The sequence below is a fragment of the Oncorhynchus clarkii genome, chromosome 19, assembly GCF_045791955.1.
Source record: "Oncorhynchus clarkii lewisi isolate Uvic-CL-2024 chromosome 19, UVic_Ocla_1.0, whole genome shotgun sequence".
In the NCBI taxonomy this organism is placed as follows: Eukaryota; Metazoa; Chordata; class Actinopteri; order Salmoniformes; family Salmonidae; genus Oncorhynchus; species Oncorhynchus clarkii.
In genome coordinates this window covers 62,160,821-62,184,204 of record NC_092165.1, presented here as the reverse complement: position 1 = coordinate 62,184,204, position 23,384 = coordinate 62,160,821, and the positions used below count along the sequence as shown (strand labels likewise).

Genomic DNA, 23,384 nt, shown 5'->3' with positions numbered 1-23,384 from the left:
CCTCCCTGGATGTGACTAAGATACTCCCTCCTCCCTCCACCACTCAGACCTCCCTGGATGTGACTAAGATACTCCCTCCACCACTCAGACCTCCCTGGATGTGACTAAGATACTCCCTCCACCACTCAGACCTCCCTGGATGTGACTAAGATACTCCCTCCACCACTCAGACCTCCCTGGATGTGACTAAGATACTCTCTCCACCACTCAGACCTCCCTGGATGTGACTAAGATACTCCCTCCACCACTCAGACCTCCCTGGATGTGACTTAGATACTCCCTCCACCACTCAGTCCTCCCTGGACCACTCAGTCCTCCCTGGATGTGACTAAGATACTCCCTCCACCACTCAGACCTCCCTGGATGTGACTAAGATACTCCCTCCACCACTCAGACCTCCCTGGATGTGACTAAGATACTCCCTCCTCCCTCCACCACTCAGACCTCCCTGGATGTGACTAAGATACTCCCTCCACCACTCAGACCTCCCTGGATGTGACTAAGATACTCCCTCCACCACTCAGACCTCCCTGGATGTGACTAAGATACTCCCTCCACCACTCAGACCTCCCTGGATGTGACTAAGATACTCTCTCCACCACTCAGACCTCCCTGGATGTGACTAAGATACTCCCTCCACCACTCAGACCTCCCTGGATGTGACTTAGATACTCCCTCCACCACTCAGACCTCCCTGGATGTGACTAAGATACTCTCTCCACCACTCAGACCTCCCTGGATGTGACTAAGATACTCCCTCCACCACTCAGACCTCCCTGGATGTGACTAAGATACTCCCTCCACCACTCAGACCTCCCTGGATGTGACTAAGATACTCCCTCCACCACTCAGACCTCCCTGGATGTGACTAAGATACTCCCTCCACCACTCAGACCTCCCTGGATGTGACTAAGATACTCCCTCCACCACTCAGACCTCCCTGGATGTGACTAAGATACTCCCTCCACCACTCAGACCTCCCTGGATGTGACTAAGATACTCCCTCCACCACTCAGACCTCCCTGGATGTGACTAAGATACTCCCTCCACCACTCAGAACTCCCTGGATGTGACTAAGATACTCCCTCCACCACTCAGTCCTCCCTGGATGTGACTAAGATACTCCCTCCACCACTCAGACCTCCCTGGATGTGACTAAGATACTCCCTCCACCACTCAGACCTCCCTGGATGTGACTAAGATACTCCCTCCACCACTCAGACCTCCCTGGATGTGACTAAGATACTCCCTCCACCACTCAGACCTCCCTGGATGTGACTAAGATACTCCCTCCACCACTCAGACCTCCCTGGATGTGACTAAGATACTCCCTCCACCACTCAGACCTCCCTGGATGTGACTAAGATACTCCCTCCACCACTCAGACCTCCCTGGATGTGACTAAGATACTCCCTCCACCACTCAGACCTCCCTGGATGTGACTAAGATACTCCCTCCACCACTCAGACCTCCCTGGATGTGACTAAGATACTCCCTCCACCACTCAGACCTCCCTGGATGTGACTAAGATACTCCCTCCACCACTCAGACCTCCCTGGATGTGACTAAGATACTCCCTCCACCACTCAGACCTCCCTGGATGTGACTAAGATACTCCCTCCACCACTCAGACCTCCCTGGATGTGACTAAGATACTCCCTCCACCACTCAGACCTCCCTGGATGTGACTAAGATACTCCCTCCACCACTCAGACCTCCCTGGATGTGACTAAGATACTCCCTCCACCACTCAGACCTCCCTGGATGTGACTAAGATACTCCCTCCACCACTCAGACCTCCCTGGATGTGACTAAGATACTCCCTCCACCACTCAGACCTCCCTGGATGTGACTAAGATACTCCCTCCACCACTCAGACCTCCCTGGATGTGACTAAGATACTCCCTCCACCACTCAGACCTCCCTGGATGTGACTAAGATACTCCCTCCACCACTCAGACCTCCCTGGATGTGACTAAGATACTCCCTCCACCACTCAGACCTCCCTGGATGTGACTAAGATACTCCCTCCACCACTCAGACCTCCCTGGATGTGACTAAGATACTCCCTCCACCACTCAGACCTCCCTGGATGTGACTAAGATACTCCCTCCACCACTCAGACCTCCCTGGATGTGACTAAGATACTCCCTCCACCACTCAGACCTCCCTGGATGTGACTAAGATACTCCCTCCACCACTCAGACCTCCCTGGATGTGACTAAGATACTCCCTCCACCACTCAGACCTCCCTGGATGTGACTAAGATACTCCCTCCACCACTCAGACCTCCCTGGATGTGACTAAGATACTCCCTCCACCACTCAGTCCTCCCTGGATGTGACTAAGATACTCCCTCCACCACTCAGACCTCCCTGGATGTGACTAAGATACTCCCTCCACCACTCAGACCTCCCTGGATGTGACTAAGATACTCCCTCCACCACTCAGACCTCCCTGGATGTGACTAAGATACTCCCTCCACCACTCAGACCTCCCTGGATGTGACTAAGATACTCCCTCCACCACTCAGACCTCCCTGGATGTGACTAAGATACTCCCTCCACCACTCAGACCTCCCTGGATGTGACTAAGATACTCCCTCCACCACTCAGACCTCCCTGGATGTGACTAAGATACTCCCTCCACCACTCAGACCTCCCTGGATGTGACTAAGATACTCCCTCCACCACTCAGACCTCCCTGGATGTGACTAAGATACTCCCTCCACCACTCAGACCTCCCTGGATGTGACTAAGATACTCCCTCCACCACTCAGACCTCCCTGGATGTGACTAAGATACTCCCTCCACCACTCAGACCTCCCTGGATGTGACTAAGATACCCTCCACCACTCAGACCTCCCTGGATGTGACTAAGATACTCCCTCCACCACTCAGACCTCCCTGGATGTGACTTAGATACTCCCTCCACCACTCAGACCTCCCTGGATGTGACTAAGATACTCCCTCCACCACTCAGACCTCCCTGGATGTGACTAAGATACTCCCTCCACCACTCAGACCTCCCTGGATGTGACTAAGATACTCCCTCCACCACTCAGACCTCCCTGGATGTGACTAAGATACTCCCTCCACCACTCAGACCTCCCTGGATGTGACTAAGATACTCCCTCCACCACTCAGACCTCCCTGGATGTGACTAATACTCCCTCCACCACTCAGACCTCCCTGGATGTGACTAAGATACTCCTCCACCACTCAGACCTCCCTGGATGTGACTAAGATACTCCCTCCACCACTCAGACCTCCCTGGATGTGACTAAGATACTCCCTCCACCACTCAGACCTCCCTGGATGTGACTAAGATACTCCCTCCACCACTCAGACCTCCCTGGATGTGACTAAGATACTCCCTCCACCACTCAGACCTCCCTGGATGTGACTAAGATACTCCCTCCACCACTCAGACCTCCCTGGATGTGACTAAGATACTCCCTCCACCACTCAGACCTCCCTGGATGTGACTAAGATACTCCCTCCACCACTCAGACCTCCCTGGATGTGACTAAGATACTCCCTCCACCACTCAGACCTCCCTGGATGTGACTAAGATACTCCCTCCACCACTCAGACCTCCCTGGATGTGACTAAGATACTCCCTCCACCACTCAGACCTCCCTGGATGTGACTAAGATACTCCCTCCACCACTCAGACCTCCCTGGATGTGACTAAGATACTCCCTCCACCACTCAGACCTCCCTGGATGTGACTAAGATACTCCCTCCACCACTCAGACCTCCCTGGATGTGACTAAGATACTCCCTCCACCACTCAGACCTCCCTGGATGTGACTAAGATACTCCCTCCACCACTCAGACCTCCCTGGATGTGACTAAGATACTCCCTCCACCACTCAGACCTCCCTGGATGTGACTAAGATACTCCCTCCACCACTCAGACCTCCCTGGATGTGACTAAGATACTCCCTCCACCACTCAGACCTCCCTGGATGTGACTAAGATACTCCCTCCACCACTCAGACCTCCCTGGATGTGACTAAGATACTCCCTCCACCACTCAGACCTCCCTGGATGTGACTAAGATACTCCCTCCACCACTCAGACCTCCCTGGATGTGACTAAGATACTCCCTCCACCACTCAGACCTCCCTGGATGTGACTAAGATACTCCCTCCACCACTCAGACCTCCCTGGATGTGACTAAGATACTCCCTCCACCACTCAGACCTCCCTGGATGTGACTAAGATACTCCCTCCACCACTCAGACCTCCCTGGATGTGACTAAGATACTCCCTCCACCACTCAGACCTCCCTGGATGTGACTAAGATACTCCCTCCACCACTCAGACCTCCCTGGATGTGACTAAGATACTCCCTCCACCACTCAGACCTCCCTGGATGTGACTAAGATACTCCCTCCACCACTCAGACCTCCCTGGATGTGACTAAGATACTCCCTCCACCACTCAGACCTCCCTGGATGTGACTAAGATACTCCCTCCACCACTCAGACCTCCCTGGATGTGACTAAGATACTCCCTCCACCACTCAGACCTCCCTGGATGTGACTAAGATACTCCCTCCACCACTCAGACCTCCCTGGATGTGACTAAGATACTCCCTCCACCACTCAGACCTCCCTGGATGTGACTAAGATACTCCCTCCACCACTCAGACCTCCCTGGATGTGACTAAGATACTCCCTCCACCACTCAGACCTCCCTGGATGTGACTAAGATACTCCCTCCACCACTCAGACCTCCCTGGATGTGACTAAGATACTCCCTCCACCACTCAGACCTCCCTGGATGTGACTAAGATACTCCCTCCACCACTCAGACCTCCCTGGATGTGACTAAGATACTCCCTCCACCACTCAGACCTCCCTGGATGTGACTAAGATACTCCCTCCACCACTCAGACCTCCCTGGATGTGACTAAGATACTCCCTCCACCACTCAGACCTCCCTGGATGTGACTAAGATACTCCCTCCACCACTCAGACCTCCCTGGATGTGACTAAGATACTCCCTCCACCACTCAGACCTCCCTGGATGTGACTAAGATACTCCCTCCACCACTCAGACCTCCCTGGATGTGACTAAGATACTCCCTCCACCACTCAGACCTCCCTGGATGTGACTAAGATACTCCCTCCACCACTCAGACCTCCCTGGATGTGACTAAGATACTCCCTCCACCACTCAGACCTCCCTGGATGTGACTAAGATACTCCCTCCACCACTCAGACCTCCCTGGATGTGACTAAGATACTCCCTCCACCACTCAGACCTCCCTGGATGTGACTAAGATACTCCCTCCACCACTCAGACCTCCCTGGATGTGACTAAGATACTCCCTCCACCACTCAGACCTCCCTGGATGTGACTTAGATACTCCCTCCACCACTCAGACCTCCCTGGATGTGACTAAGATACTCCCTCCACCACTCAGACCTCCCTGGATGTGACTAAGATACTCCCTCCACCACTCAGACCTCCCTGGATGTGACTAAGATACTCCCTCCACCACTCAGACCTCCCTGGATGTGACTAAGATACTCCCTCCACCACTCAGACCTCCCTGGATGTGACTAAGATACTCCCTCCACCACTCAGACCTCCCTGGATGTGACTAAGATACTCCCTCCACCACTCAGACCTCCCTGGATGTGACTAAGATACTCCCTCCACCACTCAGACCTCCCTGGATGTGACTAAGATACTCCCTCCACCACTCAGACCTCCCTGGATGTGACTAAGATACTCCCTCCACCACTCAGACCTCCCTGGATGTGACTAAGATACTCCCTCCACCACTCAGACCTCCCTGGATGTGACTAAGATACTCTCTCCACCACTCAGTCCTCCCTGGATGTGACTAAGATACTCCCTCCACCACTCAGACCTCCCTGGATGTGACTAAGATACTCCCTCCACCACTCAGACCTCCCTGGATGTGACTAAGATACTCCCTCCACCACTCAGACCTCCCTGGATGTGACTAAGATACTCCCTCCACCACTCAGACCTCCCTGGATGTGACTAAGATACTCCCTCCACCACTCAGACCTCCCTGGATGTGACTAAGATACTCCCTCCACCACTCAGACCTCCCTGGATGTGACTAAGATACTCCCTCCACCACTCAGACCTCCCTGGATGTGACTAAGATACTCCCTCCACCACTCAGACCTCCCTGGATGTGACTAAGATACTCCCTCCACCACTCAGACCTCCCTGGATGTGACTAAGATACTCCCTCCACCACTCAGACCTCCCTGGATGTGACTAAGATACTCCCTCCACCACTCAGACCTCCCTGGATGTGACTAAGATACTCCCTCCACCACTCAGACCTCCCTGGATGTGACTAAGATACTCCCTCCACCACTCAGACCTCCCTGGATGTGACTAAGATACTCCCTCCACCACTCAGACCTCCCTGGATGTGACTAAGATACTCCCTCCACCACTCAGACCTCCCTGGATGTGACTAAGATACTCCCTCCACCACTCAGACCTCCCTGGATGTGACTAAGATACTCCCTCCACCACTCAGACCTCCCTGGATGTGACTAAGATACTCCCTCCACCACTCAGACCTCCCTGGATGTGACTAAGATACTCCCTCCACCACTCAGACCTCCCTGGATGTGACTAAGATACTCCCTCCACCACTCAGTCCTCCCTGGATGTGACTAAGATACTCCCTCCACCACTCAGACCTCCCTGGATGTGACTAAGATACTCCCTCCACCACTCAGACCTCCCTGGATGTGACTAAGATACTCCCTCCACCACTCAGACCTCCCTGGATGTGACTAAGATACTCCCTCCACCACTCAGTCCTCCCTGGATGTGACTAAGATACTCCCTCCACCACTCAGACCTCCCTGGATGTGACTAAGATACTCCCTCCACCACTCAGACCTCCCTGGATGTGACTAAGATACTCCCTCCACCACTCAGACCTCCCTGGATGTGACTAAGATACTCCCTCCACCACTCAGACCTCCCTGGATGTGACTAAGATACTCCCTCCACCACTCAGACCTCCCTGGTGATGTGACCTCCCTGGATGTGACTAAGATACTCCCTCCACCACTCAGACCTCCCTGGATGTGACTAAGATACTCCCTCCACCACTCAGACCTCCCTGGATGTGACTAAGATACTCCCTCCACCACTCAGACCTCCCTGGATGTGACTAAGATACTCCCTCCACCACTCAGACCTCCCTGGATGTGACTAAGATACTCCCTCCACCACTCAGACCTCCCTGGATGTGACTAAGATACTCCCTCCACCACTCAGACCTCCCTAGATGTGACTAAGATACTCCCTCCACCACTCAGACCTCCCTGGATGTGACTAAGATACTCCCTCCACCACTCAGACCTCCCTGGATGTGACTTAGATACTCCCTCCTCCACTCAGACCTCCCTGGATGTGACTAAGATACTCCCTCCACCACTCAGACCTCCCTGGATGTGACTAAGATACTCTCTCCACCACTCAGTCCCCCCTTTATGTGACTAAGATACTCCCTCCACCGCTCAGACCTCCCTGGATGTGACTAAGATACTCCCTCCACCACTACGACCTCCCTGGATGTGACTAAGATACTCCCTCCACCACTCAGACCTCCCTGGGTGTGACTAAGATACTCCCTCCACCACTCAGACCTCCCTGGATGTGACTAAGATACTCCCTCCACCACTCAGACCTCCCTGGATGTGACTAAGATACTCCCTCCACCACTCAGACCTCCCTGGATGTGACTAAGATACTCCCTCCACCACTCAGACCTCCCTGGATGTGACTAAGATACTCCCTCCACCACTCAGACCTCCCTGGATGTGACTAAGATACTCCCTCCACCACTCAGACCTCCCTGGATGTGACTAAGATACTCCCTCCACCACTCAGACCTCCCTAGATGTGACTAAGATACTCCCTCCACCACTCAGACCTCCCTGGATGTGACTAAGATACTCCCTCCACCACTCAGACCTCCCTGGATGTGACTAAGATAATCCCTCCACCACTCAGACCTCCCTGGATGTGACTAAGATACTCCCTCCACCACTCAGACCTCCCTGGATGTGACTAAGATACTCCCTCCACCACTCAGACCTCCCTGGATGTGACTAAGATACTCCCTCCACCTCTCAGACCTCCCTAGATGTGACTAAGATACTCCCTCCACCACTCAGACCTCCCTGGATGTGACTAAGATACTCCCTCCACCACTCAGACCTCCCTGGATGTGACTAAGATACTCCCTCCACCACTCAGACCTCCCTGGATGTGACTAAGATACTCCCTCCACCACTCAGTCCTCCCTGGATGTGACTAAGATACTCCCTCCACCACTCAGACCTCCCTGGATGTGACTAAGATACTCTCTCCACCAATCAGACCTCCCTGGATGTGACTTAGATACTCCCTCCACCACTCAGACCTCCCTGGATGTGACTAAGATACTCCCTCCTCCCTCCACCACTCAGTCCTCCCTGGATGTGACTAAGATACTCCCTCCACCACTCAGACCTCCCTGGATGTGACTAAGATACTCCCTCCACCACTCAGACCTCCCTGGATGTGACTAAGATACTCCCTCCACCACTCAGTCCTCCCTGGATGTGACTAAGATACTCCCTCCACCACTCAGACCTCCCTGGATGTGACTAAGATACTCCCTCCACCACTCAGACCTCCCTGGATGTGACTAAGATACTCCCTCCACCACTCAGACCTCCCTGGATGTGACTAAGATACTCTCTCCACCACTCAGACCTCCCTGGATGTGACTAAGATACTCCCTCCACCACTCAGACCTCCCTGGATGTGACTAAGATACTCCCTCCACCACTCAGTCCTCCCTGGATGTGACTAAGATACTCCCTCCACCACTCAGACCTCCCTGGATGTGACTAAGATACTCCCTCCACCACTCAGACCTCCCTGAATGTGACTAAGATACTCCCTCCACCACTCAGACCTCCCTGGATGTGACTAAGATACTCCCTCCACCACTCAGACCTCCCTGGATGTGACTAAGATACTCCCTCCACCACTCAGACCTCCCTGGATGTGACTAAGATACTCCCTCCACCACTCAGACCTCCCTGGATGTGACTAAGATACTCCCTCCACCACTCAGACCTCCCTGGATGTGACTAAGATACTCCCTCCACCACTCAGACCTCCCTGGATGTGACTAAGATACTCCCTCCACCACTCAGACCTCCCTGGATGTGACTAAGATACTCCCTCCACCACTCAGACCTCCCTGGATGTGACTAAGATACTCTCTCCACCACTCAGACCTCCCTGGATGTGACTAAGATACTCCCTCCACCACTCAGACCTCCCTGGATGTGACTAAGATACTCCCTCCACCACTCAGTCCTCCCTGGATGTGACTTAGATACTCCCTCCACCACTCAGACCTCCCTGGATGTGACTAAGATACTCCCTCCACCACTCAGACCTCCCTGGATGTGACTAAGATACTCTCTCCACCACTCAGACCTCCCTGGATGTGACTAAGATACTCTCTCCACCACTCAGTCCTCCCTGGATGTGACTAAGATACTCCCTCCACCACTCAGACCTCCCTGGATGTGACTAAGATACTCCCTCCACCACTCAGACCTCCCTGGATGTGACTAAGATACTCCCTCCACCACTCAGACCTCCCTGGATGTGACTTAGATACTCCCTCCACCACTCAGACCTCCCTGGATGTGACTAAGATACTCCCTCCACCACTCAGACCTCCCTGGATGTGACTAAGATACTCCCTCCACCACTCAGACCTCCCTGGATGTGACTAAGATACTCCCTCCACCACTCAGACCTCCCTGGATGTGACTAAGATACTCCCTCCACCACTCAGACCTCCCTGGATGTGACTAAGATACTCCCTCCACCACTCAGACCTCCCTGGATGTGACTAAGATACTCCCTCCACCACTCAGACCTCCCTAGATGTGACTAAGATACTCCCTCCACCACTCAGACCTCCCTGGATGTGACTAAGATACTCCCTCCACCACTCAGACCTCCCTGGATGTGACTTAGATACTCCCTCCTCCACTCAGACCTCCCTGGATGTGACTAAGATACTCCCTCCACCACTCAGACCTCCCTGGATGTGACTAAGATACTCTCTCCACCACTCAGTCCCCCCTTTATGTGACTAAGATACTCCCTCCACCGCTCAGACCTCCCTGGATGTGACTAAGATACTCCCTCCACCACTACGACCTCCCAGGATGTGACTAAGATACTCCCTCCACCACTCAGACCTCCCTGGATGTGACTAAGATACTCCCTCCACCACTCAGACCTCCCTGGATGTGACTACGATACTCCCTCCACCACTCAGACCTCCCTGGATGTGACTAAGATACTCCCTCCACCACTCAGACCTCCCTGGATGTGACTAAGATACTCCCTCCACCACTCAGACCTCCCTAGATGTGACTAAGATACTCCCTCCACCACTCAGACCTCCCTGGATGTGACTAAGATACTCCCTCCACCACTCAGACCTCCCTGGATGTGACTAAGATACTCCCTCCACCACTCAGACCTCCCTGGATGTGACTAAGATACTCCCTCCACCACTCAGACCTCCCTGGATGTGACTAAGATACTCCCTCCACCACTCAGTCCTCCCTGGATGTGACTAAGATACTCCCTCCACCACTCAGACCTCCCTGGATGTGACTAAGATACTCCCTCCACCACTCAGACCTCCCTGGATGTGACTAAGATACTCCCTCCACCACTCAGACCTCCCTGGATGTGACTAAGATACTCCCTCCACCACTCAGACCTTCCTGGATGTGACTTAGATACTCCCTCCTCCCTCCACCACTCAGTCCTCCCTGGATGTGACTAAGATACTCCCTCCACCACTCAGACCTCCCTGGATGTGACTAAGATACTCCCTCCACCACTCAGACCTCCCTGGATGTGACTAAGATACTCCCTCCACCACTCAGACCTCCCTGGATGTGACTTAGATACTCCCTCCTCCCTCCACCACTCAGTCCTCCCTTTATGTGACTAAGATACTCCCTCCACCACTCAGACCTCCCTGGATGTGACTAAGATACTCCCTCCACCACTCAGACCTCCCTGGATGTGACTTAGATACTCCCTCCTCCCTCCACCACTCAGTCCTCCCTTTATGTGACTAAGATACTCCCTCCACCACTCAGACCTCCCTGGATGTGACTAAGATACTCCCTCCACCACTCAGACCTCCCTGGATGTGACTAAGATACTCCCTCCACCACTCAGACCTCCCTGGATGTGACTAAGATACTCTCTCCACCACTCAGACCTCCCTGGATGTGACTAAGATACTCCCTCCACCACTCAGACCTCCCTGGATGTGACTAAGATACTCCCTCCACCACTCAGACCTCCCTGGATGTGACTTAGATACTCCCTCCACCACTCAGACCTCCCTGGATGTGACTAAGATACTCCCTCCACCACTCAGACCTCCCTGGATGTGACTAAGATACTCCCTCCACCACTCCCTCCTCCGCTTCGTCTAGAAGTGTCGGGACAAGTTGTAGTCTTTCAAGACAGCGATGCTCTCTTTGCACACTAAGCACACAGCTTTCCCTGATACCTCAATAAATACATATTTTGATGTCCACTCTTGCTGGAACATCCTACAATCATTATCTACTTTCATTTTCTTTTAAATCTTTAAATCTTTTAGCAACAATTTCTAGCTAGCTACTATTTGTAACTGTGACGTGTGTGTCAGCCTGTCAGTTGTTATTTATACGGGCCTTCATAATAAATGTCCCACAAGTGGTGGGAGTTAAATCATCACACAAAGGTGAGTATTCATTGGGCTTTTAATTTGAATAACAAATAAAAAAATAAAAAAAACTTTACTTTCGCAAATTCTTTACGTGATCTGAGCATGATTCCGCGGGCCGTCTTGAATCAGGTCGCTGGCCAGGCCTTATCTACCTCGTTGTTCTATCTGTGGTTGTGTACAAATAGATGTAGTTCACCTGTTGTCCAGCGGGGGCAGTGTTGCTACAGTCATCTCTCCTGTAGGTTAGTTCATGATGACAAACAGACTCCAGCTGCTTTCCCCTGGAGAACACTGAATATATTCCTCTGCTGTTGAACAATACAATGATGGTCGACGCTTCTGTTAACTTCTCCATCCTACTGCTCCTGTTGCCAGGTAAACTCATCAAACCTTCACAATAAAATAACCACAGAAAACATGTAAAGGGGACAACCTCTTGTCTAGTCATATAAGGGACTTTTCAATGGTTTTGTTTCTTAATGTTTTCTCTAAACTTCATGCTTGATATCTCCTGTCTCTGATGAAGTAGTTTTGAACAGCAGCAGAATCTCCCAGACGCCTGAGGCAGTAATTGCGAGGCCGAAAGGAAGCAGTAATCTCAGCTGTAGCCACAACACCTCAAACGTGTTCTACATGTACTGGTACAGACGACCAGCACAGAGCAGAGCCCTCACACTAGTTGGCAACCTGTACTCAGGCACAGCCAACCTAGAGACAGACTTTACCAACGATCGCTTCAGTCTCCAAGGAAACGCAGGTAGTCGTGGAGACCTGCAGATATCCAATCCTACCACAGAGGACTCTGGGGAGTATTTCTGTGCGACCAGAGAAGCACACTGCTCTAGATTCTCCTCCTTCCTTTACAAAAACCCCTCTCTCTGGTACATCACACAGTTCATAGTCTTTGACTGGCAGTGAGAACTTACTACACTACAAGGTGTAAATGTTTTGGGATTTCCTTGGTTATTAAATGTGTTCTTGTACTGGGTTTAGGGTCTATTCACATTATGTTAAGGAACGTAGTAGGGTTTAGGGTAACGTCTATTCACGTTATGTTAAGAACGAAGTAGGCAGTGTATCTTGTTGTTGTCACAGAAGTTGGGATGATGTCATTTCCTGCCCGTTCTCTCTCCTCAGACATGTCAGTGTGTTTGTGATTTGTCACCTCAGTCATCTCTCCACCACTCTCCACGTTCACAATTACATTTCAGTCATTTAACAGACGCTCTAATCCAGAGCGAGTTACCGTGACAACATCATCACAGTTGTCCTCTCCCTCACCGTCTGCATCGTCTTCCACACAGGTAACGTGAGGATTTATTGGTGATTCTAATCAATGTCTTGATGTCTTGAAATGAAGACAGTGAGGGAGACAGTGAGGGAAATAATCTCAGTAAATTAAAATCCTAAATTACTGAAATGGAAATGTGACTTGAAATGGAAAACCTTAGCACACATTTTTGGACAATAGTGATTTAAAAAAAATGTAATTCTTGACTGAAATGTCTCGTTTTCTCTACTCTTCTATTAATTTATCTTCCTCCTCTTTTCTTTTCTCTTCTCTCTTCTCTTCTCTCCCTCCTCTCTCCCTCCTCTCTTCTCTCTTCTCTTCTCTCCCCCTCTCCCTCCCTCCTCTCTTCTCTCCCTCCTCTCTCTTCTCTTCCTCTTCCTCATCTCTCCCTCCTCTCTCCCTCCTCTCCTCTCTCCCTTCTCTCTTCTCTTCTCTTCGTCCTCTCTTCTCTCCTCTCCCCTCTCCTCTCCTCTCCCTCTTCTCGTCCTCCTCTCTTCTCTCTTCTCCTCCTCTCTTCTCTCCCTCTTCTATCCCTCCTCTCTTCTCTCCCTCTACTCTCCCTCTTCTCTTCCTCCTCTCTTCTCTCCTCTCCCTCTTCTCTTCCTCTCTTCTCTCCCTCCTCTCCCTCTTCTCTCCCTCCTCCCCCTCTTCTCTTCCTCCTCTCTTCTCTCCTCTTCTCTTCCTCTCTTCTCTCCCTCTTCTCTCCCTCCTCTCCCTCATCTCTTCCTCCTCTCTTCTCTCCCTCCTCTATGTTCCAGGTGTGATACAGACAGTGGAGGTCATCCAGTGGCCCAGTTCCATCTGTAGCCAACCCAACACCTCCATGGACATGCACTGTTCTCAGGACGCAGGCTATGACTACATGTACTGGTACAGGCACCTCCAGGGAGAGGGCCCTAAACTAATGTGCTCGCTCATAGGTGAATCAGCAAGCTATGAGGCAGAGTTTAAATCTGGCTTCAGAGTCTGGAGAACAGAAAACCCAGAGGGAATGAGCTCAGTAAGGCAGTGGTCTCTGACAGTACAGATGGTGCAGAGAAAGGACCAGGCAGTGTATCTGTGTGCTGCCAGTCCACACGGTGAGCAGGGATGCTCAACTCTGTTACAATATCACATTTTGGGAGGCTGCCAAGGAGGCTCTCTCTGGCACCTGGCTGATGTTGCCTGGCAGGGTGTCTCTCCGATAGGGGGAGGTACAGCCCAGATATAAGAACAGTAATCAAGAGGATGTGATGATGAATAAAACTCTCGCTCTCGCTCTCTCTCGCTCTCTCTCTCTAGCTCTCTCTCGCTCCTCTCTAGCTCGCTCTCTTGCTCGCTCTCTCTCTCTAGCTCTCTCTCACTCTCTCTCACTAGCTCTCTCTCTCTCTCTACTCTTTCTCTCTACTCTTTCTCTCTACTCTTTCTCTCTCTCTTCTCTCTCTTCTCTCTCAGCTCTTTCTCTCTCTCTCTCCTCTCTCTCAGCTCTTTCTCTCTCTCTCTCCTCTCTCTCAGCTCTTTCTCTCTCTCTCTCTCTCTCCTCTCTCTCAGCTCTTTCTCTCTCTTCTTCTCTCACTCACTCTCTTTACACCAAACTAGTTTGGGAGGTAGCTGGCACTGTGTAGAAGACTGTCTCCAACAACGTATGGACTCGGATTGTTCTTCATCTTATTTCCACGTGAGAATTCCTCAATTTGAACTTGACTAAATATTAGCTTTAGTGAACTCTGAACTCATCATCATCATCCTCTGTCTGAACTGTCTCGTTCACAGCTCTCTTTCACAGCTCTCTTTCACAGATCTCTTTCACAGCTCTCTTTCACAGCTGACAGCGAAGAAGGTCCACTGTAGCCACAATGACAATAACCTGGTGGTGATGCTGGGGTACCAACAGAAACAGGCCAGTCCTGCCATGACTCTGATAGGTGACGATCCATCATGTGACTGCTGCCACAGACTTCTAAACCCCTATTGTTGTTTGAGGAGAGGTGCATTTCATTCTACCACATGTATCCTGATGATAAACTTTGGTTATGGGTACGGTTACAGCGCCACAGAGCCTAACTACGAGGGTCTGTTCAAGGAGAGGTTTCAGCTGAAAAGAGAGGACACCCTGAAGGGATCTCTGGTCATCTCCAACCCTGAAGGGATCTCTGGTCATCTCCAACCCTGAAGGGATCTCTGGTCATCTCCAACCCTGAAGGGATCTCTGGTCATCTCCAACCCTGAAGGGATCTCTGGTCATCTCCAACCCTGAAGGGATCTCTGGTCATCTCCAACCCTGAAGGGATCTCTGGTCATCTCCAACCCTGAAGGGATCTCTGGTCATCTCCAACCCTGAAGGGATCTCTGGTCATCTCCAACCCTGAAGGGATCTCTGGTCATCTCAAACCCTGAAGGGATCTCTGGTCATCTCCAACTCTGAAGGGATCTCTGGTCATCTCCAACCCTGAAGGGATCTCTGGTCATCTCCAACCCTGAAGGGATCTCTGGTCATCTCCAACCCTGAAGGGATCTCTGGTCATCTCCAACCCTGAAGGGATCTCTGGTCATCTCCAACCCTGAAGGGATCTCTGGTCCCAATCCTGAAGGGATCTCTGGTCATCTCCAACCCTGAAGGGATCTCTGGTCATCTCCAACCCTGAAGGGATCTCTGGTCATCTCCAACCCTGAAGGGATCTTGATAATGTTATTTGACATTTTTTCAGAGCAGTCATTTTAATTTGATTGTTATTTGGAATGTTGTTTTATCTTTTGAAGTAGTAGTATTTTATGTACATTACTCTCAGGGTGATAGTAGTAGTATTTTATGTACATTAATCTCAGGGAGATAGTAGTAGTATTTTATGTACATTAATCTCAGGGTGATAGTAGTAGTATTTTATGTACATTAATCTCAGGGAGATAGTAGTAGTATTTTATGTACATTACTCTCAGGGAGATAGTAGTAGTATTTTATGTACATTACTCCCAGGGAGATAGTAGTAGTATTTTATGTACATTACTCTCGGGGTGATAGTAGTAGTATTTTATGTACATTACTCCCAGGGAGATAGTAGTAGTATTTTATGTACATTACTCCCAGGGAGATAGTAGTAGTATTTTATGTACATTAATCTCAGGGCGATAGTAGTAGTATTTTATGTACATTAATCTCAGGGAGATAGTAGTAGTATTTTATGTACATTACTCCCAGGGAGATAGTAGTAGTATTTTATGTACATTACTCCCAGGGTGATAGTAGTAGTATTTTATGTACATTACTCCCAGGGAGATAGTAGTAGTATTTTATGTACATTACTCCCAGGGAGATAGTAGTAGTATTTTATGTACATTACTCTCAGGGTGATAGTAGTAGTATTTTATGTACATTACTCTCAGGGAGATAGTAGTAGTATTTTATGTACATTAATCTCAGGGTGATAGTAGTAGTATTTTATGTACATTACTCCCAGGGAGATAGTAGTAGTATTTTATGTACATTACTCTCAGGGTGATAGTAGTAGTATTTTATGTACATTAATCTCAGGGTGATAGTAGTAGTATTTTATGTACATTACTCTCAGGGAGATAGTAGTAGTATTTTATGTACATTAATCTCAGGGTGATAGTAGTAGTATTTTATGTACATTAATCTCAGGGTGATAGTAGTAGTATTTTATGTACATTACTCTCAGGGAGATAGTAGTAGTATTTTATGTACATTACTCTCAGGGAGATAGTAGTAGTATTTGATGTACATTATTCTCAGGGAGATAGTAGTAGTATTTTATGTACATTAATCTCAGGGAGATAGTAGTAGTATTTTATGTACATTACTCTCAGGGAGATAGTAGTAGTATTTTATGTACATTACTCTCAGGGAGATAGTAGTAGTATTTTATGTACATTACTCCCAGGAAGATAGTAGTAGTATTTTATGTACATTACTCCCAGGGAGATAGTAGTAGTATTTTATGTACATTACTCCCAGGGTGATAGTAGTAGTATTTTATGTACATTACTCCCAGGGAGATAGTAGTAGTATTTTATGTACATTACTCCCAGGGAGATAGTAGTAGTATTTTATGTACATTACTCTCAGGGTGATAGTAGTAGTATTTTATGTACATTACTCTCAGGGTGATAGTAGTAGTATTTTATGTACATTAATCTCAGGGTGATAGTAGTAGTATTTTATGTACATTACTCCCAGGGAGATAGTAGTAGTATTTTATGTACATTACTCTCAGGGTGATAGTAGTAGTATTTTATGTACATTAATCTCAGGGTGATAGTAGTAGTATTTTATGTACATTACTCTCAGGGTGATAGTAGTAGTATTTTATGTACATTACTCTCAGGGAGATAGTAGTAGTATTTTATGTACATTAATCTCAGGGTGATAGTAGTAGTATTTTATGTACATTACTCCCAGGGAGATAGTAGTAGTATTTTATGTACATTACTCTCAGGGTGATAGTAGTAGTATTTTATGTACATTAATCTCAGGGTGATAGTAGTAGTATTTTATGTACATTACTCTCAGGGAGATAGTAGTAGTATTTTATGTACATTAATCTCAGGGTGATAGTAGTAGTATTTTATGTACATTAATCTCAGGGTGATAGTAGTAGTATTTTATGTACATTAATCTCAGGGAGATAGTAGTAGTATTTTATCTACATTACTCCCAGGGAGATAGTAGTAGTATTTTGTGTACATTACTCTCAGGGAGATAGTAGTAGTATTTTATGTACATTACTCTCAGGGAGATAGTAGTAGTATTTTATGTACATTACTCCCAGGGAAATAGTAGTAGTATTTTATGTACATTAATCTCAGGGAGATAGTAGTAGTATTTTATGTACATTAATCTCAGGGTGATAGTAGTAGTATTTTATGTACATTAATCTCAGGGTGATAGTAGTAGTATTTTATGTACATTAATCTCAGGGTGATAGTAGTAGTATTTTATGTACATTAATCTCAGGGTGATAGTAGTAGTATTTTATGTACATTAATCTCAGGGTGATAGTAGTAGTATTTTATCTACATTACTCTCAGGGAGATACTCTCATTACTCTCAGGGCTCTCCTCACTGTCAGCATGAAGCTGCTGTGTGTCACTCTGGCTCTCCTCCTCACTGTCAGCATGAAGCTGCTGTGTGTCACTCTGGCTCTCCTCCTCACTGCCAGCATGAAGCTGCTGTGTGTCACTCTGGCTCTCCTCCTCACTGTCAGCATGAAGCTGCTGTGTGTCACTCTGGCTCTCCTCCTCACTGCCAGCATGAAGCTGCTGTGTGTCACTCTGGCTCTCCTCCTCACTGTCAGCATGAAGCTGCTGTGTGTCACTCTGGCTCTCCTCCTCACTGTCAGTATGAAGCTGCTGTGTGTCACTCGGTCTCTCCTCCTCACTGCCAGCATGAAGCTGCTGTGTGTCACTCTGGCTCTCCTCCTCACTGTCAGCATGAAGCTGCTGTGTGTCACTCTGGCTCTCCTTCTCACTGTCAGCATGAAGCTGCTGTGTGTCACTCTGGCTCTCCTCCTCACTGTCATCATGAAGCTGCTGTGTGTCACTCTGGCTCTCCTCCTCACTGTCAGCATGAAGCTGCTGTGTGTCACTCTGGCTCTCCTCCTCACTGCCAGCATGAAGCTGCTGTGTGTCACTCTGGCTCTCCTCCTCACTGTCAGCATGAAGCTGCTGTGTGTCACTCTGGCTCTCCTCCTCACTGCCAGCATGAAGCTGCTGTGTGTCACTCTGGCTCTCCTCCTCACTGTCAGCATGAAGCTGCTGTGTGTCACTCTGGCTCTCCTCCTCACTGTCAGTATGAAGCTGCTGTGTGTCACTCGGTCTCTCCTCCTCACTGCCAGCATGAAGCTGCTGTGTGTCACTCTGGCTCTCCTCCTCACTGTCAGCATGAAGCTGCTGTGTGTCACTCTGGCTCTCCTCCTCACTGTCAGCATGAAGCTGCTGTGTGTCACTCTGGCTCTCCTCCTCACTGCCAGCATGAAGCTGCTGTGTGTCACTCTGGCTCTCCTCCTCACTGTCAGCATGAAGCTGCTGTGTGTCACTCTGGCTCTCCTCCTCACTGCCAGCATGAAGCTGCTGTGTGTCACTCTGGCTCTCCTCCTCACTGTCAGCATGAAGCTTCTGTGTGTCACTCTGGCTCTCCTCCTCACTGCCAGCATGAAGCTGCTGTGTGTCACTCTGGCTCTCCTCCTCACTGTCAGCATGAAGCTGCTGTGTGTCACTCTGGCTCTCCTCCTCACTGTCAGTATGAAGCTGCTGTGTGTCACTCGGTCTCTCCTCCTCACTGCCAGCATGAAGCTGCTGTGTGTCACTCTGGCTCTCCTCCTCACTGTCAGCATGAAGCTGCTGTGTGTCACTCTGGCTCTCCTCCTCACTGTCAGCATGAAGCTGCTGTGTGTCACTCTGGCTCTCCTCCTCACTGCCAGCATGAAGCTGCTGTGTGTCACTCTGGCTCTCCTCCTCACTGTCAGCATGAAGCTGCTGTGTGTCACTCTGGCTCTCCTCCTCACTGTCAGCATGAAGCTGCTGTGTGTCACTCTGGCTCTCCTCCTCACTGTCAGTAAGAAGCTGCTGTGTGTCACTCTGGCTCTCCTCCTCACTGTCAGCATGAAGCTGCTGTGTGTCACTCTGGCTCTCCTCCTCACTGTCAGCATGAAGCTGCTGTGTGTCACTCTGGCTCTCCTCCTCACTGTCAGCATGAAGCTGCTGTGTGTCACTCTGGCTCTCCTCCTCACTGTCAGTAAGAACCATTCTCTAGCCGACACCTTGTTTATGAAGTACGTACACACGTCACTAATGTTAAAAACCAGGAGTTATTTTGTGTTTATGAAGTCCGTCGGATCACTGTTCATGCACTGCTTGAAATTAGAGCAATTGTTTTATTTGAATGACGTCGATACAAGTCGATACTTATGAAAAGGTTTTATTTTTGTTGTTTTTCCTCTCAGATTTCAAAAAAGTAAAAAAGTAAATTAAAAAATAAAACATGTAAAAAATGTAATTAAATTTTAGAAAATCGCTGGCGGTGCAGCCGCCCAACAGTCTCCTGTCCTGTCTGTGTGTAGAGAAGGAGACGTGTCAGTCACTCTACGGTGTTACCATGACGACAGCACCTACTACTACATGTTCTGCTAACAACAGGGAGACAACAACAACAACAACAACAACAACATAGAGATGCTAACATATTCTCTGGGTCAAATCAAAATCAAATCAAATGTATTTCTATGGCCATTCGTACATCAGCTGATGTCTCAAAGTGCTGTACAGAAACCCAGCCTAAAACCCCAAACAGCAAGCAATGCAGGTGTAGAAGCACAGTGGCTAGGAAAAACTTCCTAGAAAGGCCAAAACCTAGGAAGAAACCTAGAGAGGAAGCAGGCTATGAGGGGTGGCTCTTCAAGACTTGTGGGAACTAGAACCTCTCTTTGAGAAGGCCAAGTAACTCCATGAGCAGGCCCTAACCTGACTATCTCATCTCTGGAAATCAACAACCTGGAGGTTGGGGTACAGGGCTGTGTATTACTGAGCTTCCTGTACAGCACACTGACTCAGAACAGATGCACTGCTCTACAACAACCCCCACAACCCACAGGAGGAGGGGAGAGGAGGGAAGGAGATGAGGAGAGGAGAGGAGGGACGGGGGGTGAAGGAGAGGGGTGGAGGATGAGAGGTGAGGAGAGGAGGGAAGGAGATGAGGAGAGGAGAGGAGGGAAGGAGATGAGGAGAGGAGAGGAGGGTAGGAGAGGAGGAGAGGGGAGGAGGGAAGGAGGTGAAGAGAGGAGAGGAGAGGAGGGAAGGAGATGAGGAGAGGAGGGAAGGAGAGGAGGAGAGGAGAGGAGGGAAGGAGATGAGGAGAGGAGAGGAGGGAAGGAGATGAGGAGAGGGGAGGAAGGAAGGAGATGAGGAGAGAGAAAAGGAGTGGTGGTGGGGGGGTAGTTCAGCTAGTGTGGTGGATATCTCTGGGGGGGGGGGTAGTTCAGCTAGTGGGGTTGATATCTCTGGGGGGGGGGGGGTAGTTCAGCTAGTGGGTTTGATATCTCTGGGGGGGGGGGGGTAGTTCAGCTAGTGGGGTTGATATCTCTGGGGGGGTAGTTCAGCTAGTGGGGTTGATATCTCTGGGGGGGGGGGTAGTTCAGCTAGTGGGTTTGATATCTCTGGGAGGGGGGGGGGTAGTTCAGCTAGTGGGGTTGATATCTCTGGGGGGGTAGTTCAGCTAGTGGGGTTGATATCTCTGGGGGGGGGGTAGTTCAGCTAGTGGGGTTGATATCTCTGGGGGGGGTAGTTCAGCTAGTGGGGTTGATATCTCTGGGGGGGGGGGATAGTTCAGCTAGTGGGGTTGATATCTCTGGGGGGGGTAGTTCAGCTAGTGGGGTTGATATCTCTGGGGGGGGCTAGTTCAGCAATTGGGGTTGATATCTCTGGGGGGGCGTAGTTCAGCTAGTGGGGTTGATATTTCTTGGGGGGGGGGGTATAGTTTAGCTAGTGTGGTTGATATCTCTGGGGGGGTAGTTCAGCTAGTGGGGTTGATATCTCTTGGGGGGGGTGTAGTTTAGCTAGTGTGGTTGATATCTCGGGGGGGGGGGGTAGTTCAGCTAGTGTGGTTGATATCTCTGGGGGGGGGTAGTTCAGCTAGTGTGGTTGATATCTCTGGGGGGGGGGGTAGTTCAGCTAGTGGGGTTGATATCTCTGGGGGGGGTAGTTCAGCTAGTGTGGTTGATATCTCTGGGGGGGGGTAGTTCAGCTAGTGTGGTTGATATCTCTGGGGGGGGGGGGTAGTTCAGCTAGTGTGGTTGATATCTCTGGGGGGGGTAGTTCAGCTAGTGTGGTTGATATCTCTGGGGGGGGGGGGTAGTTCAGCTAGTGTGGTTGATATCTCTGGGGGGGGGGGGTAGTTCAGCTAGTGGGGTTGATATCTCTGGGGGGGGTAGTTCAGCTAGTGTGGTTGATGTCTCTGGGGGGGTGTAGTTCAGCTAGTGGGGTTGATATCTCTGGGGGGGGTGTAGTTCAGCTAGTGGGGTTGATATCTCTGGGGGGGGGGGGTAGTTCAGCTAGTATGGTTGATATCTCTGGGGGGGGTAGTTCAGCTAGTGTGGTTGATATCTCTGGGGGGGTAGTTCAACTAGTGTGGTTGATATCTCTGGGGGGGGGGGGGGGATAGTTCAGCTAGTGTGGTTGATATCTCTGGGGGGGGGGGGGGGGCAGTTCAGCTAGTGTGGTTGATATCTCTGGGGGGGGGGGGTAGTTTAGCTAGTGTGGTTGATATCTCTGGGGGGGTAGTTCAGCTAGTGTGGTTGATATCTCTGGGGGGGGTAGTTCAGCTAGTGTGGTTGATATCTCTAGGGGGGGTAGTTCAGCTAGTGGGGTTGATATCTCTGGGGGGGGGGGTAGTTCAGCTAGTGGGGTTGATATCTCTTGGGGGGGGGGTGTAGTTTAGCTAGTGTGGTTGATATCTCTGGGGGGGGGGGTAGTTCAGTTAGTGGGGTTGATATCTCGGGGGGGGGGGGGTAGTTCAGCTAGTGTGGTTGATATCTCGGGGGGGGGGGGTAGTTCAGCTGGTGTGGTTGATATATCTGGGGGGGGGGTAGTTCAGCTAGTGGGGTTGATATCTCTGGGGGGGGTAGTTCAGCTAGTGTGGTTGATATCTCTGGGGGGGGTAGTTCAGCCAGTGTGGTTGATATCTCTGGGGGGGGGGGGGGGTAGTTCAGCCAGTGTGGTTGATATCAGTTCAGTGTGGTTGATATCTCTGGGGGGGGGGGGGGGGGTTCAGCCAGTAGTTGATTTCTCTGGGGGGGGTAGCTAGTGTGGTTGATATCTCTGGGGGGGGGGGGGTAGTTCAGCTAGTATGGTTGATATCTCTGGGGGGGGGGTGGTTCAGCTAGTGTGGTTGATATCTCTGGGGGGGGGGTTCAGCTAGTATGGTTGATATCTCTGTAGTTCAGCTAGTGTGGTTGATATCTCTGGGGGGGGGGGGTAGTTCAGCTAGTGTGGTTGATATCTCTGGGGGGGGGGGGGGGGTAGTTCAGCTAGTGTGGTTGATATCTCTGGGGGGGGGGGTGTGGTTGATAGTTCAGCTAGTGTGGTTGATATCTCTGGGGGGGGGGGGGGTAGTTCAGCTAGTGTGGTTGATATCTCTGGGGGGGGGGGGTAGGGTGTGGTTGATATCTCTGGGGGGGGGGGGGGGGTAGTTCAGCTAGTGTGGATGATATCTCTGGGGGGGGGGGGGTAGTTCAGCTAGTGTGGTTGATATCTCTAA

General features: G+C 50.2%; 1 protein-coding gene across 1 annotated transcript; it reads right to left on the bottom strand.

Annotated features, from left to right (window-relative positions):
• Window positions 1–18,148: 18,148 nt before the first annotated feature.
• On the bottom strand, window positions 18,149–19,879 carry LOC139374547 (serine-aspartate repeat-containing protein F-like). Its single transcript, XM_071115538.1, has one exon. The coding sequence runs from the start codon at window positions 19,877–19,879 to the stop codon at window positions 18,149–18,151; it is 1,731 nt and encodes a 576-aa protein (XP_070971639.1).
• Window positions 19,880–23,384: the final 3,505 nt, after the last annotated feature.

Bases quoted from the DNA above. Each gene is read 5' to 3' on its own strand.
- LOC139374547 (XM_071115538.1), bottom strand. From the start codon at position 19,879: ATGGTTCTTACTGACAGTGAGGAGGAGAGCCAGAGTGACACACAGCAG.